Raw genomic sequence first — 19,352 nt, 5'->3', positions numbered from 1 at the left:
TTGGAAAATTAAAAAAAAAAACGAGAGGGGAGGATTTCCAGCCCCCCGCTCCCTCCCCTTTTAGTCGCCTTCTACGACACGCAGGGAATACGTGGGAAGTATTCTTAATCCCCTATCCCCAGGGATATATATATATTATCCCTGGGGATAGGGGAGAAAGAATACTTCTCACGTATTCCCTGCGTGTCGTAGAAGGCGACTAAAAGGGAAGGGAGCGGGGGGCTGGAAATCTTCCCCTCTCATTTTTTTTAATTTTCCAAAGGAAGGAACAGAGAAGGGGGCCGGGTGAGGATGTTTCCTCAAAGGCCCAGTCCTCTGTTCTTAACGCTACCTCGCTGAAGCGAGAAATGGCGAATAGTACGAAAGAAAAGAAAAAGAAAGCTATATATATATATGTGGAAGTCGAGAACATTATCTCGGAAAGCAAAAATGGATATGTTTGAAGGAATAGTGTTTCCAACAATGTTATATGGTTGCGAGGCATGGGCTATAGATAGAGTTGTGCAGAGGTGGGTGGATGTGCTGGAAATGAGATGTTTGAGGACAATATATGGTGCGAGGTGGTTTGATCAAATAAGTAATAATAGGGTAAGAGAGATGTGTGGTAATTAAAAGAGTGTGGTTGAGAGAGCAGAAGAGGGTGTTTTGAAATGGTTTGGTCACATGGAGAGAATGAGAGAGAAAGATTGACAAAGAGGATATATGTGTCAGAGGTGGAGGGAACGAGAAGTGGGAGACCAAATTGGAGTTGGAAAGACGGAGTGAAAAAGATTTTGAGTGATCGGGGCCTGAACATGCAGGAGGGTGAAAGGCGTGTAAGGAATAGAGTGAACTGGAACAATGCGGTAAACTGGGGTCGACGTGCTGTCAATGGATTGAACCTGGGCATGTGAAGCGTCTGGGGTAAACCATGGAAAGTTCTGTGGGGCCTGGATGTCGAAAGGGAGCTGTGGTTTCGGTGCATTATTACATGACAGCTAGAGACTGAGTGTGAATGAATGCGGCCTTTGTTGTCTTTTCCTAGCGCTACCTCGTGCACATGCTGAGGGAGGGGGTTGTTATTTCATGTGTGGCGGGGTGGCGATGGGAATGAATAAAGGCAGAGAGTATGTATTATGTACATGTGTATATATGTATATGTCTGTGTTTGTATATATATGTATACATTGAGATGTATAGGTATGTATATTTGTGTGTGTGGACGTGTATGGATATACATGTGTATGTGGGTGGGTTGGGCACTCACATACAGACCACAGAGACCTTTCCATGGTTCACCCCAGATGTTTCACATGCCCTGGTTCAGTCCACTACCAGCAGCTCGACACTGGTATACAACATCGCTCCAATTCACTCTATTCCTTGCACGCCTCTCACCCTCCTGTATGTTCAGTCCTTGAATGCTCAAAATCTTTTTCATTCCATCCTTCCACCTCTAATTTGGTCTCCTGCTTCTCCTTGTTCTGTCCACCTCTGACACATAAATCCTCACTCATTCTCTCCATAAGCCCAAATCATTTCAACACATCCTCTTTTGCTCTCTTAACCACACTCTTTTTATTTCCACACATTTCTCTTACCCTTTCATTACTTACTTGGTCAAACCACCTCACACCACATTTTGTCCTCAAACATTCCATTTCCAATGCATTCACCCTCCATCGTACAACCCTATTTATATCTCATACCTTGCAACCATATAACATTGATGGAACTACTATTCCTTCAAACATACCCATTTTTGCTCTCCAAGATAACATCCTTTCCTTCCACACATTCTTCATCAGTCCCAGAACCTTCGCCCCTTCCACCACCTTGTGACTCACTCCCGCGTCCATGGTTCCATTCGCTGCTAAGTCCACTCCCAGATACCTAAAACACTTAACGTCCTCCAATTTTTCTCCATTCAAACTTACATCCCAATCAACTTGTCCCTCAACCCTACTCAACCTATCAACCTTGCTCTTATTCACATTTACTCTTGACTTTCTCCTTTCACACACTTTTCCAAACTCAATTACCAACTTCTGCAGTTTCTTACTTGAATCAGCCACTAGAACTGTATCATCAGTGAACAACAACAGACTTACTTCCCAGGCCCTCTCATCCCCAACACACAGCATACTTGGCCCCTCTCTCCAAAACTCTTGCATTTACCTCCCTAACCACCCCATCCATAAACAAATAAAATAACCATGGGGACATGACACACCCTTGTCAGTAACTGACCTTCGCTGGGAACCAATCACTCTCCTCTCTTCCTACTCATACATATGCCTTTCATCCTTGGTAAAAACTTTTCACTGTTTCTAGCAACTCACCTCCCACTCCATATACTATCAAGACGTTATACAAAGCATCTCTATCAATCCCCTTTGCCTTTGTACAATGGCACTATGCATGCATTCCTCCAATTCTCAGGTACTTAACCATGGTCCATACATACAATAAATATCCTTACCAACCAATCAGCAACACAGTCACACTACTTTTTTTTTTTATAAATTCCACTGCAATACCATCCAAACCCGCCCATTTCATCTTCAGCAAACCTTTCACTACCTCTTCTCTCTTAACAAAAACATTCTCCCTGAACATTTCTCTTCACACACCAACCCAACCAAAACACCCTATATCTGCCACTCTATCATCAAACACATTCAACAAATCTTTAAAATACTCACTCCATCTCCTTCTCACTTCATCACTACCTATTATTACTTCCCCACTTGCCACCTTCACCGATGTTCCCATTTGTTCTCTTTTCTTATGCACATTATTTACCTCCTTCCAAAACATCCTTTTTATTCTCCCTAAAATTTAATGATACTCTCTCACCCCAACTCTCATTTGCCCTCTTTTTCAACCCTTGCACCTTTCTCTTGACCTGCTACTTTCTTTTATACATCTCCCAGTTATCTGCACTCCTTCCTTGCAAGTATCATCCAAACACCTCTCTTTCCTCTTTCACTAACAACCTTTCCTCATCCCACAACTCACAATCCTTTCTAATCTGCTCACCTCCCACCTTTCTCACGCTACATGCATCTTTTGCGCAAGCCATCACAGCTTCCCTCAATACATCCCATTCCTCATCCACTTCCCTTATGTCATTTGCTCTCACCTTTTGCCATTCTACATTCAATCTCTCCTGGGACTTCCTTACACAAGTTTCCTTTCCAAGCTCACTTACTCTCACCATTCTCTTCTCCCCAGCATTCTCTCTTCTTTTCTGATAACCTCTACAAATCTTCACCTTCACCTCTGCAAGATTCTGACTGTAAATGTTTCAATTTACTCACACTCCAAGGAAAAATTCATGTTTTCTGAATTTGGCCTCTAAAGAAACCACCTTTTCTCCTAATTAGTCCATTAGGAAAGGGTTTTACTGTAAGGGGGTTAAAATCATCTCCATTTGGCTACCATATCCTGATCCACTGAGGGAAAATCCTCGTTTGGTCCTCTCATTTGTTAGACCTTCCAAAGACTGATAAAGCAAAAGAGGAAGATTTCTAGTCCCCCCCGCCTGTGCCTCTTTATCACCTTTTAAAAAATGAGATGATATATGGGTGGCATCCCTTTTTACTGATACATAAATTACCATTTGAAAAAAGAAATAATTTTCTCAACAAATTTTCTTTATCAAAAACCATTGTCTTTCATCATAATTTATATTATTCAAAAGCCTATTTCAAATAATTTACTCCATCTCAATCATTGTTCCATTAACTGTCAGTTTTCTCTCAAACGCAAATATTCAAATTACCTTTCTACAAATTCTATCAAGTCTATCCACTTTCTTCATCTAATTTTCACATACCCTACTCAGTCACTTGACAGTGAAAAGTTGTATCTAAAGCCAAATGTGGACTTAGAAGAAATAATCATATGCCATTCTGGAATTCTAAGGCTCAACTTCGCCAGCAGGGGCAAAATACAGGTATGTCTCATTCTCTGGAGCAATCATATGCTTTACTACCTTACAAAATCTGTAAACAGATGGTATACCTTTAGTCCAGAAGTTGCTTTGAGCCTCGTTCCAAGTTTGATCCATAGGGCGGTATTCTACGACATATCCTTGGATAGCAAGCCCCCCATCGTCCATAGGGTCAATGATACTCCAGGTGATGGTGGTTGCTGTCATTTTCTCTACCTGTTTAATCCAAGAAAGATCATTTTAATCTGAGATAAAAGATGGAGGAGAAAAGAAAAGAGAAAAAAAAGAGAGAAGAGAGATATGGGGGAAACAGCAACCTGTCTTTCTATCAATATATTATGTGCTGACTAATTCATATCACTACACCTCTTCATATTCACATCCAAGATAAAAGCAATCATCTATCAATGAACAATCTTTATAACCATTTCTTACCTTGGCAGATGAAACTGGTCCTGGAACATGTGCCTCATTCAGTTTCAAGTTCCATTCTGCTAACCCCAGAGAGTTGGTAGCTTGGCAAGTATAATCTCCAAAGTAGGTTTGATGAATAGGGTTAACTCGCAGGACACCAAGTGGACCATAGCTAAGTACCTCAAGATTTGGGTCATTTGCATCAATTTCTTTATTATGAAGGTACCACTGTACTGTAAAATAAAAAAAAAAATTAAACACTTGATCAGAGAGTTTATCTGAAATTAGATAAATATCATCTATGACTTTTTGGAAATAGTTCACATAATGGGCAACAGTCCCTCCATGTCTAGCAGCAAAGTACAGTCAACCCTTGATTTAGCAGACTAATGGGGGGAGGGGTGTCCATAAATGCTGAAAGTCCATTAAATCAAGTGTAACCTATGGGCCACTCTTTAATACAACAATATACAGTGATACAATATAAAGTTCACATGCTTTCTTTTAACTCCTATATCACCTGATGCCTGATCACCTGAGGAAGTACCAGGAGAGACTGAGTACAGAATGGAAAAAGGTGAGAACAATGGAAGTAAGGGGAGTGGGGGAGGAATGGGATGTATTTAGGGAATCAGTGATGGATTGCGCAAAAGATGCTTGTGGCATGAGAAGAGTGGGAGGTGGGTTGATTAGAAAGGGTAGTGAGTGGTGGGATGAAGAAGTAAGAGTATTAGTGAAAGAGAAGAGAGAGGCATTTGCACGATTTTTGCAGGGAAAAAATGCAATTGAGTGGGAGATGTATAAAAGAAAGAGACAGGAGGTCAAGAGAAAGGTGCAAGAGGTGAAAAAAAAGGGCAAATGAGAGTTGGGGTGAGAGAGTATCATTAAATTTTAGGGAGAATAAAAAGATGTTCTGGAAGGAGGTAAATAAAGTGCGTAAGACAAGGGAGCAAATGGGAACTTCAGTGAAGGGCGCAAATGGGGAGGTGATAACAAGTAGTGGTGATGTGAGAAGGAGATGGAGTGAGTATTTTGAAGGTTTGTTGAATGTGTTTGATGATAGAGTGGCAGATATAGGGTGTTTTGGTCGAGGTGGTGTGCAAAGTGAGAGGGTTAGGGAAAATGATTTGGTAAACAGAGAAGAGGTAGTGAAAGCTTTGCGGAAGATGAAAGCCGGCAAGGCAGCAGGTTTGGATGGTATTGCAGTGGAATTTATTAAAAAAGGGGGTGACTGTATTGTTGACTGGTTGGTAAGGTTATTTAATGTATGTATGACTCATGGTGAGGTGCCTGAGGATTGGCGGAATGCGTGCATAGTGCCATTGTACAAAGGCAAAGGGGATAAGAGTGAGTGCTCAAATTACAGAGGTATAAGTTTGTTGAGTATTGCTGGTAAATTATATGGGAGGGTATTGATTGAGAGGGTGAAGGCATGTACAGAGCATCAGATTGGGGAAGAGCAGTGTGGTTTCAGAAGTGGTAGAGGATGTGTGGATCAGGTGTTTGCTTTGAAGAATGTATGTGAGAAATACTTAGAAAAGCAAATGGATTTGTATGTAGCATTTATGGATCTGGAGAAGGCATATGATAGAGTTGATAGAGATGCTCTGTGGAAGGTATTAAGAATATATGGTGTGGGAGGAAAGTTGTTAGAAGCAGTGAAAAGTTTTTATCGAGGATGTAAGGCATGTGTACGTGTAGGAAGAGAGGAAAGTGATTGGTTCTCGGTGAATGTAGGTTTGCGGCAGGGGTGTGTGATGTCTCCATGGTTGTTTAATTTGTTTATGGATGGGGTTGTTAGGGAGGTAAATGCAAGAGTTTTGGAAAGAGGGGCAAGTATGAAGTCTGTTGGGGATGAGAGAGCTTGGGAAGTGAGTCAGTTGCTGTTCGCTGATGATACAGCGCTGGTGGCTGATTCATGTGAGAAACTGCAGAAGCTGGTGACTGAGTTCGGTAAAGTGTGTGGAAGAAGAAAGTTAAGAGTAAATGTGAATAAGAGCAAGGTTATTAGGTACATTAGGGTTGAGGGTCAAGTCAATTGGGAGGTGAGTTTGAATGGAGAAAAACTGGAGGAAGTGAAGTGTTTTAGATATCTGGGAGTGGATCTGGCAGCGGATGGAACCATGGAAGCGGAAGTGGATCATAGGGTGGGGGAGGGGGCGAAAATTCTGGGGGCCTTGAAGAATGTGTGGAAGTCGAGAACATTATCTCGGAAAGCAAAAATGGGTATGTTTGAAGGAATAGTGGTTCCAACAATGTTGTATGGTTGCGAGGCGTGGGCTATGGATAGAGTTGTGCGAAGGAGGATGGATGTGCTGGAAATGAGATGTTTGAGGACAATGTGTGGTGTGAGGTGGTTTGATCGAGTGAGTAACGGAAGGGTAAGAGAGATGTGTGGAAATAAAAAGAGCGTGGTTGAGAGAGCAGAAGAGGGTGTTTTGAAGTGGTTTGGGCACATGGAGAGAATGAGTGAGGAAAGATTGACCAAGAGGATATATGTGTCGGAGGTGGAGGGAACGAGGAGAAGAGGGAGACCAAATTGGAGGTGGAAAGATGGAGTGAAAAAGATTTTGTGTGATCGGGGCCTGAACATGCAGGAGGGTGAAAGGAGGGCAAGGAATAGAGTGATTTGGAGCGATGTGGTATACCGGGGTTGACGTGCTGTCAGTGGATTGAATCAAGGTATGTGAAGCGTCTGGGGTAAACCATGGAAAGCTGTGTAGGTATGTATATTTGCATGTGTGGACGTATGTATATACATGTGTATGGGGGTGGGTTGGGCCATTTCTTTCGTCTGTTTCCTTGCGCTACCTCGCAAACGTGGGAGACAGCGACAAAGTATAATAAAAAATAAAAAAATATAATCACCTGATGCCATCTTGAACTGTATGTATTGCAAAAATATTTAAAAATAAAGTCACAATTATCTGTATACAACCTGCCCGCACAACAGCTTGAAGCAGACTGAGACCGAAAATAAAGCAAGTATACCCTGTGCTATCAAAAGCAAGTGCAATATGAAATGCACATGATGCTGCGTTTGAGACCTTTCGTTCTTTTTTTATTTTCAAAAAATCATTATTAATCAATGTATCATTTTTTTGTCAATTTTCTCAGCATTACCACTCTGAAACAGGGGATAGCGATGCTGTTTCCTGTGGGGCAGGGTGGCACCAGGAATGGTTGAAGGCAAGCAAGTATGAATATGTACATGTGTATATATGTATATGTCTGTGTATGTATATGCGTCAGTACTGATATGTATACGTATGTATATGTGCATGTATGGGTGTTTATGTATATATTTGTGTATATGAGAGGATGGGCCATTCTTTGCCTGTTTCCTGGTGCTGTCTTGCTGATGTGGGAACAGAGATTAAGTATAATAAAATACATTATTATTTTTCATGGTCCGTTAAATCCAAAATCTGTTATCTCTGGGTCCGTTAAATTGAAGGTTTATTGTAATGCAAAACATAAAGCTATAAAGGAATAGGAAAAATAAAATTCTCTGATAAGCCATTTTACATTATGAAACATGTCGTCATTTTTACTTTTCTCATGCATAATTTCTTCTCCTGCCTTAGCACTTAAGCATCAGGACAATGAACAAGGGCCTCTTTGGTACACATCTACTCTTTAGCTACTATGGAAGCTCCAGACATTATTATCTATGTGTTTTTATTTCCTGATTATATCTCTAGGGTAGGGGAAAAAGAATTCTACCTCCAAATTCCTTGTGTATCATAATGGCAACTATATGGTGTGGGAGCAGGGGGCTGGAAACCCTCCCCACCTTGTATTTCAATTTCTATAAGAGGGAACAGAAGGAGCTCGGTGGGGAGTGCTCCTTCTCCTTGAAGACTAAGACTGAGGTGTCTGAATGAGTATTGATGTAACCAACATGTGAAGAGAGGAGACATACGTGGTATCTTTAAGGAAAGAAACATGGATGTTCCGACTCTGAGTGAAATTAAGCTCAAGGGTAAGAGGGAAGAATGGTTTGGAAATGTTTCAGCAGTAAAGTCAGAGTTGGGAGAACAAGAGACAAAGAAGGGGTAGCACTACTCCTGAAGCAGTAGTAGATTGAGGCGAGTAAAACTGAAAAAGGATGGAGAGAGATGGGTGATTATTGGTGCTTATGCACCTAGCCATAAGAAAGAAGAAAGATGAAATACTTTCCTCTTGTTTTACTTTTCATTAAGAAGGAATAGAGAAGTGGGCCACTTGAGGATTTTTCTCTCTAAGGCTTGGTCATCTCTTCTTGATGCTACCTAGCTAAACTGGGATATGGTGAATATGTATGAAACATCTTTTCTTTATTATCATACTTAGTCACAGTCTTCTGCATTAGCCATTTCCCGCATCAGTGAGGTAGCATCAAGAACAGAGAACTGAGCCTTAGAGGGAATATCCTCCTATCTCGTTTTAACTTTTCCAAAAGAAGGAACAGAGAAGGATAAAGGCATGTACAGGGCATCAGATTGGGGAAGAGTAGTGTGGTTTCAGAAGTGGTAGAGGATGTGTGAATCAGGTGTTTGCTTTGAAGAATGTATGCGAGAAATACTTTGAAAAACAGATGGATTTGTATGTAGCATTTATGGATCTGGAGAAAGCATATAACAGAGCTGATAGAGATGCTCTGTGGAAGGTATTAAGAGTATATGGTGTGGGAGGTAAGTTGCTGGAAGCAAAGTCATTTCAAGGATGTAAGGCATGTGTACGAGTAGAAAGAGAGGAAAGTGAATGGATCCCAGTGAATGATGATTTGCGGCAGGGGTGCGTGATGTCTCCATGGTTGCTTAATTTGTTTATGGATGGATTTGTTAGGGAGGTGAATGCAAGAGTTTTGGAGAGAGGGGCAAGTATGCAATCTGTTGTGGATGAGAGGGCTTGGGAAGTGAGTTAGTTGTTTGCTAATGACACAGCGCTGGTGGCTGCTTTGGGTGAGAAACTGCAGAAGCTGAAGACTGAGTTTGGTAAAGTGTGTGAAAGAAGAAAGCTGAGAGTAAATAAAATAAGAGCAAGGTTATTAGGTTCAGTAGGGTTGAGGGACAAGTAAATTGGGAGGTAAGTTTGAATGGAGAAAAACTAGAGGAAGTGAAGTGTTTTAGATATCTGAGAGTGGATTTAGCAGCAGATGGAACCATGGGAGTGGAACTGAGTCACAGGGTGGGGGAGGGGGCGAGGGATCTGGGAGCGTTGAAGAATGTATAGAAGGCGAGAACGATATCTCGGAGAGCAAAAATGGGTATGTTTGAAGGAATGGTGGTTCCAACAATGTTGTATGGCTGTGAGGCATTGGCTATAGATAGGGTTGTGCAGAGGAGGGTGGATGTGCTGGAAATGAAATTTCTTTCTTTTAAACTATTCGCCATTTCCCGCGTTAGCGAGGTAGCATTAGGAACAGAGGACTGGGCCTTTTTTGGAATATCCTCACCTGGCCCCCTCTGTTCCTTCTTTTGGAAAATTAAAAAAAAAAAAACGAGAGGGGAGGATTTCCAGTCCCCCGCTCCCTCCCCTTTTAGTCGCCTTCTACGACACGCAGGGAATACGTGGGAAGTATTCTTAATCCCCTATCCCTAGGGATACTGTATGTATATATATATAAATATATAGTTGAAATGTATAGGTATGTATATGTGCGTGTGTGGGCGTGTATGCACACACATGTGCATGTGGGTGGGCTGGGCCACTCCTTCGCCTGCTTCCCCGCACCACCTCGCTAACGCGGGAGACAGCAACAAAGTATAATATTAATAATAATCTTCTTCATTTTGAAAATAGATATTTATTCAAATATGGGAAATGAAATGTCTGAGGATAATATATGGTGTGAGGTAGTTTGATCGAGAAAGTAATGAAAGGGTAAGAGAGATGTGTGGCACTAAAAAGTCTGTGGTTGAGAGAGCAGAAGAGGGTGTATTGAAATGGTTTGGTCACATGGAGAGATTGAGTGAGGAAAGATTGACAAAGAAGATATATGTGTAAGAGGTGGGGGTGGAAGGATGGAGTGAAAAAGATTTTGAGCGATCGGGGCCTGAACATACAGGAGGATGAAAGGTGTGCAAGGAATAGAGTGAACTGGAACGATGTGGTATACCGGGTTCGACGTGCTGTTAATGGATTGAACCAGGGCATAAGAAGTGTCTGGGGTAAACCATGGAAAGCTTTGTGGGGCCTGGATGTGGAAAGAGATCTGTGGTTTCAGTGCATTACTTATAACAGCTAGAGACTGAGTGTGAATGAATGTGGCCTTTGTTGTCTTTCCTTAGCACTACCTCGTGCGCCCTCATGTGAGGTAGCGGGGTGGCGATGGGAATGGATGAAGGCAGCAAGTATGAATATGGACATGTGTATATGTTTGTGTGTGTATATGTAAGCATATGTTGAAATGTATAGGTATGTATATGGGCGTGTGTAGGCGTTTATGTATATACATGCATATGTGGGTGGGTTGGGCCATTCTTTTGTCTGTTTCCTTGCGCTACCTCGCTAACGTGGGAGAAAGTGACTAAGTATAAATAAATAATAAATAATAAACACAAACATGGACATAAAAAAATATTTTACTTGTTGCATTTGGGATGGATGTTGCAAGACAGGTAAGATTGACAGGTTTCTGCTCCCAGGACCACATTTCTTCACGTGATTGTTCCTCAAATGTAGGCATGAATTCAACTGTGATATGTCCCCAAACCAATGTTTCTCCTCCTTCAGATTTTGCTGTGCAAGAGTACAGTCCATCATCTGAGCGTGAAACTCCTCGGATCTTCAGGCTGGAAAAAAAAATATACAACTTAAAAATATACATCAATTTGTATATAAATATCAATCAATAGATTTATACCATTGGATCATAACTATCTCAAATGACTTCGACAAGAACATAAAATCAAAGCTCTATCCCTGTTGATATGCAGAGAAAAAGTTAATACTATGTTTTTACAACACCTGATGGGGAATGGGTAAAGAGATAACCTATTCATGAACATCTCAGATGAAAGGAACTTTAAAGAGTATGAGAAAAAGAATATAAAAACATGAATTAGAGCTCCTTCTGTGTTTGTAGACCTGACTCTCAAAAATGAAAAGCAAATATGAAGATGGAATGACAAAAGAATGAATAGATTAACCACTTCATAGTTCAGAGTTATGTCAATTAATCCTACTGTGGCTGGCCTCTACAGAAACAATGGAAAGTAGTTTCTCAGTCTTGGCACAGCTCCTCCTGATCAGCTTCTTATTCATTCATTATGCTTACTCTGGTGGCATCAGCAAAGCTACTTATGAAGCTTTCTTTTACTTCTATTTCACTGACTGATGATATCATATGTAACAATATTAACACCATTCCTTGAGGTATCAGACAAAACATCCTCCTCCTCAGAAATGGTTCTGTTTGCAATTACTTTGAACTTTCTGGTAGTTAGAAACTAATCATCTTCCAATCTTACCCAACTGTTTTGTTCAGCTACTTCCTTTGGTTGAATTTGTCAGATGACTTTGCAAAATAAAGAAATAATGTTTTATTTTCTTCCCTTGCATTTGGCTTTCATGTTAGTCACTGTATGAGCTTATAATTGAGTTTCCATTGCTTACTTTTACCTGGCACACATTCATGTTCGCTGCCATTCATACAGGATCTTTTAACCAGATGTTATGTGTACTCTTTTATAACTCTTTCAAAGACTTATATTATGGGTAAAGTCATGGTAACTGGGCAGTAATTCTAAGGTGTTTGCATGGATCTTCCTTTGTGTTGCATATGCCACTCTGTGAATATTTTAATATTTCTTTTGTATAAACTTTGCCTCATTAATTCCAGTTATGTTTCACAAATGCTGTCTGTCATATTCGGAAAGATGGCTTGGTTTCCACCTGGTCCTAAAGCTGAATTTTCTCTAAGACAATCAACCAATCTTACTACAGAATCTTTTTATATCTCAATGCGTGCATTTCATTCATAAGGCAACAGTTCACCCTTTTATCTTTCATTGCATTTAGAGTGGAATACCATTATGTATTGTTCAGATAAATCCTTCATATTTCCTTAGGGTCTTTTTCATAATTTTTCCCCCATTCTAAAAGTTCCATTACCTGATTTTGTTCTTTGCTTTGTTTATATACATGAAAAGTAAACCTGACTTCCTTTCCATGTTTTGTGCAACTCTCTTCATTAATTCTTTGTTCTTGTCAATGAATTTCATTATTTACATATCTGTGTTCTTTATTTTCGAAACAAGTTCTTTTAATCTTGCTTCTTTTGAAGCTGACCTCATTTCCTTTTTCTATGCACTTCCATTCATCCACCATTTCCTGTCTTTCGTTACATTTCACTTTGTGCTATCTATTTGTTTGGTACAAGCCCAGTGAATACTAATCTTATTTTCTCAAAATATATTAACTTGTCTGTTACTAGCTTACTGCTTTTGAAGATCTTTTTCTAATTGTGTTCAAAATACTTTCAGTGATCTCTCTAGAATTTGATTTGTCATGGTGAAATTCTGATGTTGTCCTTATTTACCATATTCCATTCACATTCATTTGCTTTTACACAGTATGCTGTTGCAATTTGTATGATACTGTGATTTGATAGTTTTTATCATTCACTACCACAATCAAAATAATCGTCATACACTTTGCCAGTCTGTCACTTACCTGGACATGGCTGAATGATTCACAAAGAATTATTAGCCTTTGGAAATGTTCTCTTTCACCTGTTGACTCATTAGTCTTTTCCTTGTATTTGTACCTTCATTCATATCCATAATCTATTTCTCTCTACTGAAACCCATGAGTTATAGTAACCTTCCTATATAATAATTGTCTCTGGCTTCTTTAATCCATTCAATATTTCCTCAACTTTTATGTATTTTTCGATGTTAATCTGACTTGTTTTTAATAGCTTTCATGATAAGTTATTGTATTTATGGCTGGGATGCTCATTACAATCATTCACATTTATTGTGGCTGATCTTTATCATCAGTTAGCTTATTATTGAAATATATTGCCACACTGCCCTGATCAAGTTTGGTTCTCTCTGCTCTGAATGTTTCAAGCAGTTCCAAATTTGTTTCATCTCTCTCATTGCATCAAGTTTCTGTCATGTTGATCAGGACTATGATGCTGTTCCTAGTGTATCCATCTAAATAATTTACTTTGATTCTAAACTTCTTACTCATAAGACTGAATTTTTCCTTTCTTTCATACATTTTTGATATTGCCCACAAGAGATGACAAAGCCTTAGAGGATAAAAGGTTTTCGCTTAAGTTTCTCTGTCCCTTCTCATGGAAAGTAAAACAGGAGTGCAAGATTTCCAGCCCCCTGCTCCTTCCCCTCTTAGTCACCTTCTCTGCCTCTTTATGGGCACTGTGTATTCCTTCATTTTACTCTTTAATTTCTCATTCATAGTTAGTTCATTCCTGAGTTTTATGGGTGCTTTCTTGGATTAAATAACAATCTATAAGTGTTTTCAATGCTGTTCTATTCCCATGTCCATTGGGACATTCTTCATTTGGTTCTCCAGTACAAAAAAAAAAAAAACCCATTGGTTTAGTATGTTTCTGTAGTTGTCATAGTCTGTCTTGGTTTTCATTCCATCTTCGTCTCCTGCTTTGATTAACATTACATTTTTTATCATCTTGCCAGCAATGGCTCGCGCCATTATATCATTCTTGCCTTTTGTCCGAGTCTGATATGTCATTCCCTCTATTCATGTTCTGACCATACATCATCTTGTTTTATCAATGCATTTCTACTGATCTTCATTCTCCTTCAACAGACTTTTATTTTCCATCAGTTTTCACAGCTATGTTCATTTCAGAGAAATATTTCCTTGTTTGGTCGTGATTTTTATTAATTAAACTATGTCCATCTCTATTTTAATCTTCCTTTGCATCTATTATTATGTGAAGATTTTTTTGTTTTCTTTCTGCATTTTCTAACATTCCCAATATCTTTTCCACATATTCCACTATTACTGGATGATTAAATCTACAGTTCTAATAATTTTACAATGGCAGAGAATGTGAATTAGAAAATTAATTATACAAGTGGTTTGTAAAATAAAGCAATGCATAGGCAAAAGTTTAGCTTTTTAAACAAAACTCAGAAAAAGGAATATACAACAATTATGAACTCAAAAATGTACAGGACTAAGAACAAACATATAATAATGTAAACTGAAAGGAACTGACAGGTACTGAAAATCTTATGTGTTTGGGGGTTAGATATTGGGAAAAACAATGTAATTCTACAAAATTAGTAAAGAACACGTGATTTGATAGTTTTTATCATTCACTACCACAATCAAAATAATCGTCATACACTTTGCCAGTCTGTCACTTACCTGGACATGGGTGAATGATTCACAAAGAATTATTAGCCTTTGGAAATGTTCTCTTTCACCTGTTGACTCATTAGTCTTTTCCTTGTATTTGTACCTTCATTCATATCCATAATCTATTTCTCTCTCCTGAAACCCATGAGTTATAGTAACCTTCCTATATAATTATTGTCTCTGGCTTCTTTAATCCATTCAATATTTCCTCAACTTTTATGTATTTTCGATGTTAATCTGACTTGTTTTTAATAGCTTTCATGATAAGTTATTGTATTTATGGCTGGGATGCTCATTACATTCATTCACATTTATTGTGGCTGATCTTTATCATCAGTTAGCTTATTATTGAAATATAATGCCACACTGCCCTGATCAAGTTTGGTTCTCTCTGCTCTGAATGTTTCAAGCAGTTCCAAATTTGTTTCATCTCTCTCATTGCATCAAGTTTCTGTCATGCTGATCAGGACTATGATGCTGTTCCTAGTGTATCCATCTAAGTAATTTACTTTGATTCTAAACTTCTTACTCATAAGACTGAATTTTTCCTTTCTTTCATACACTTTTGATATTGCCCACAAGAGATGACAAAGCCTTAGAGGATAAAAGGTTTTCGCTTAAGTTTCTCTGTCCCTTCTCATGGAAAGTAAAACAGGAGTGCAAGATTTCCAGCCCCCTGCTCCTTCCCCTCTTCGTCACCTTCTCTGCCTCTTTATAGGCACTGTGTATTCCTTCATTTTACTCTTTAATTTCTCATTCATAGTTAGTTCATTCCTGAGTTTCATGGGTGCTTTCTTGGATTAAATAACAATCTATAAGTGTTTTCAATGCTGTTCTATTCCCATGTCCATTGGGACTTTCTTCATTTGGTTCTCCAGTACAAAAAAAAAAAAAAAAAAAAAACATTGGTTTAGTATGCTTCTGTAGTTGTCATAGTCTGTCTTGGTTTTCATTCCATCTTCATCTCCTGCTTTGATTAACATTACATTTTTTATCATCTTGCCAGCAATGGCTCGCGCCATTATATCATTCTTGCCTTTTGTCTGAGTCTGATATGTCATTCCCTCTATTCATGTTCTGACCATACATCATCTTGTTTTATCAATGCATTTCTACTTATCTTCATTCTCCTTCAACAGACTTTTATTTTCCATCAGTTTTCACAGCTATGTTCATTTCAGAGAAATATTTCCTTGTTTGGTCGTGATTTTTATTAATTAAACTATGTCCATCTCTATTTTAATCTTCCTTTGCATCTATTATTATGTGAAGATTTTTTTTGTTTTCTTTCTGCATTTTCTAACATTCCCAATATCTTTTCCACATATTCCACTATTACTGGATGATTAAATCTACAGTTCTAATAATTTTACAATGGCAGAGAATGTGAATTAGAAAATCAATTATACAAGTGGTTTGCAAAATACAGCAATGCATAGGCAGAAGTTTAGCTTTTTAAACAAAACTCAGAAAAAGGAATATACAACAATTATGAACTCAAAAATGTACAGGACTAAGAACAAACATATAATAATGTAAACTGAAAGAAACTGACAGGTACTGAAAATCTTATGTGTTTGGGGGTTAGATATTGGGAAAAACAATGTAATTCTACAAAATTAGTAAAGAGCACGAGAAAATGGTTGTTAATGGAAAAGTATGAGCAGGGCTTTGTACTCTCTCTCTCTGGATTGAGGCAAAGAAAATGAAGAAATATGAGCTCATCTTAGATGGAAAGACAAGGTTTTCAGTAAATAATTCACAAATGATTCAATATTGTTAGGGGAGAAAAAATAAATAAGCTGTGAATAAGTTTTACATGGTGCATAGAAGAGGAATAAATGCTCATACGGTAAAAAGATGGTTATTGAAAGGAAGTGGCAGATTCTGTAGTACCACACAAGTCAAATGCATAGTAAACTAATGTCAGAGAGGATATAAATGTCCGTGCTCAATACTATGCACTTGACACAACGTGAGAAATAATGTTAAAAGCTGTCCAATGGAGGAAAACAACTGAATCTTTGGGAAAATCATTACAAGAAAAAATGTGAAAAAGTGACATTGTAAGCCTTCCATCCAAAACCTATTGTGTGACAAATGGAAGTGGAACAGAGCAAATTTCTAAAATTCTAGCTGCTGAAATGAGCTATGTGAAGGGTGCCTACAGTGTTAATAGATGGGAAGGAGTAAATGAAATTTCAGATTCAGATGAAAAGACAGAGTAAGGTGTCAAGCGTGGAGTTAGTTAAGAACCTAAAAGTGGCTTAGTCATGTGCAGAAGATGCATGATGATATTTAGTAAAGAAAATATACATAAAAGACATTCATGAAAATAGAATGAAAGAACGAAGGCCATCATCCTGGGATGGGAAACTTAGGTCAATAAATCATGTAAAGACCCAGTAAAGTATAAAGGGGAACAGAGCAGGCTCGAGGGGTATGTATGCATGAGGCTACCTAAAAACCTTTCTGCTGTGGTTACCTTCCTAAAAGGGATTTCAAAGGAAAAATAAAATGATATGACAACTAGAGGGTGGATGTGAGAGAATGTGGCCTTTCTTCATCTGTTCCTGCCACTACCTTGTTCAGGCAGGAAATAGCAATTAAGTATAAGTGAAAGAAAAGAAAAAAAAAAAAATGACTTGCAGCAGCCTACCATAACAAGATATTTCTCAGTATTCAAAATTCATTAAAGTATTCAAAATTCATTTAGATATTTAACTCAATGATTAAAATTATTTCTTCAGACACACACTTCCATGTCACATTAATAAAGTTTTTTCTTTCATCTTACTATTTCTAATGTTTTGTTTCATGAAAAAAGATTAAAAGATAAAATGATGGCTGACAAAATATAAATGTTCTGTTTTTCTTATCTAACAGTGCTTAAAAATCAAAAAATGAAACCTACACTAGCAAAACTCAAAACTAGACCTTACATGCCAACTTGACGACCATCTTCGGTGGTTTGCTGCACCTCAATTCTATCATCTTGATTAATTCCAACCTGAAATGGGCTATCATTTGTCTCCTTTTGGAAGATTATCTCTGGAGCAGGATCACCAGTGGCAATACAATGCATTTCTGCTTCCTTTTCAACAGCCTGAGTAATGTTGAGGAACTGTTCCACTTTAGGCTTTGTGAGAACCCTGAGTACAGCTGTCTTGAAATCTTCTCCAGCAGGGCTTTTAGCTGTGCATCGGTAGGTACCAGAATGCTCAGGTCGTAAGGCCATGATTGTCAGAATGCCTTTATCACTATCAACAACATAATCATCCAGATCCTCTAGAGGTTCATTATCCTTATTAACCCAAGAATAAGTGGGAGCTGGCTTGCCACTAGCTCCACAGTGGAAGGTAACAGATTCCTTTTCAACACCATTTATATCTTCTGGGGGATTATCAATGAAAGGGGGTATATACACTGTCACCTGAATGTCTCTATATTCAATGGAACCCATTGCAAGGACACGAGCACGACACCTATAAATGCCTTCATCTGCTTCAGTGACATTTTTTATCAACACACCATCTTGCTGGATGATGTGGTTATCATCTGCAAAGAAAAAAGACAGTGAAAAATAATACTTACACTGCTACTGGCATCGACTAACATTCTCTACATAATGCCTGTAGGTGAGAATAGCAGTAAAATATAAGCTATGACACCACAGAGTACAAGCATAAGACTATGAACTAATATCAGGAAACCTATGAATATGGTAAAAGCATTTTGGAATAGGATTAATGGTACACTGAAATGTCTTTAATCTGGTAATCTGTGGTTCAAAAAACAACTAGTATCCATAAACTGTGAATAGCTCTAAAATTCAAAAGGATTGCAGTAAAGGTGGTGAAATGCACCTGTAATAAGACAAAAGATGCAGTCAACTAATAAATTCCTTATGTTTATATCAACAGTTTATTGCCTTTCTATGTGTATATCATGAAACTAATTGAGATATCCATCCTGATGATCCAATGCCATTGCAATAATTTCTGGTCCCTGAAAAAAAGGGTGTTTTTCAGGGAAAAGCTATTTCTATCATGAAATAAAAGACTATGTAAGAAAAATAAAACAATGATGTTAATATAGCCTTAACTTACCAAGGGAGAGAGAAAAATTCCAGTGAAAGCATATTGCTAAGACTGTGCTAAGTAATACACCATTTGGTGTTGACATGCCTTGCTTGGCAATTCTTTAGTCCTTTATAGCACAAATCCCATTTCATACTGATCTAATATATATATACCCTTGTACATATGTCTACCATGGTTTTCAAGCTGTGTACATAGTTTCATTATGACACTCATTTTGGGAGACCTCAACAGGATGATGTTCCTTATGTTTCCTTCGAGACATTTTTCAACATAATATCTACCGGAATATTTCTACACTCTTCTCAAACTCATTTTTCTCCAATGAATACATTAGATATGTTCTATTGTTACAAAAATAGCTTAACATTTTTTGAAATTAATACAGAGAAGCATTATTCTGAATCACTGTATCCACCATGTCCCACATTGTTGTTAAGACTTTCTGTTGTAAATTACTATATTCTCATAACATCATCTCAAACTGGAATTAACATTAATGTTCACCAAATGCTTTTCTTTGTAAAATAAATTCTAGAGACCAATTCACAGGTTGT

The 19,352-nt window shown here is 38.3% G+C and overlaps 1 protein-coding gene across 1 annotated transcript in view; it reads right to left on the bottom strand.

The window, feature by feature from the left end:
- LOC139765693 (fasciclin-2-like) overlaps positions 1-19,352 on the bottom strand; it is a 276,821-nt gene that overhangs the window by 84,579 nt on the left and 172,890 nt on the right. The window contains exons 6-9 of the mRNA XM_071693461.1: positions 17,638-18,253; positions 10,925-11,130; positions 4,373-4,584; positions 4,009-4,153 (exon numbers count right to left, since the gene is read on the bottom strand). Of these exons, the coding sequence (XP_071549562.1) occupies positions 4,009-4,153; positions 4,373-4,584; positions 10,925-11,130; positions 17,638-18,253 (1,179 nt within the window). The remainder of the gene's footprint in view (positions 1-4,008; positions 4,154-4,372; positions 4,585-10,924; positions 11,131-17,637; positions 18,254-19,352) is intronic.

Source organism: Panulirus ornatus, chromosome 55 (genome assembly GCF_036320965.1).
Source record: "Panulirus ornatus isolate Po-2019 chromosome 55, ASM3632096v1, whole genome shotgun sequence".
In the NCBI taxonomy this organism is placed as follows: domain Eukaryota; kingdom Metazoa; phylum Arthropoda; class Malacostraca; order Decapoda; family Palinuridae; genus Panulirus; species Panulirus ornatus.
This window is presented reverse-complemented; position numbering and strand designations above follow the sequence as displayed.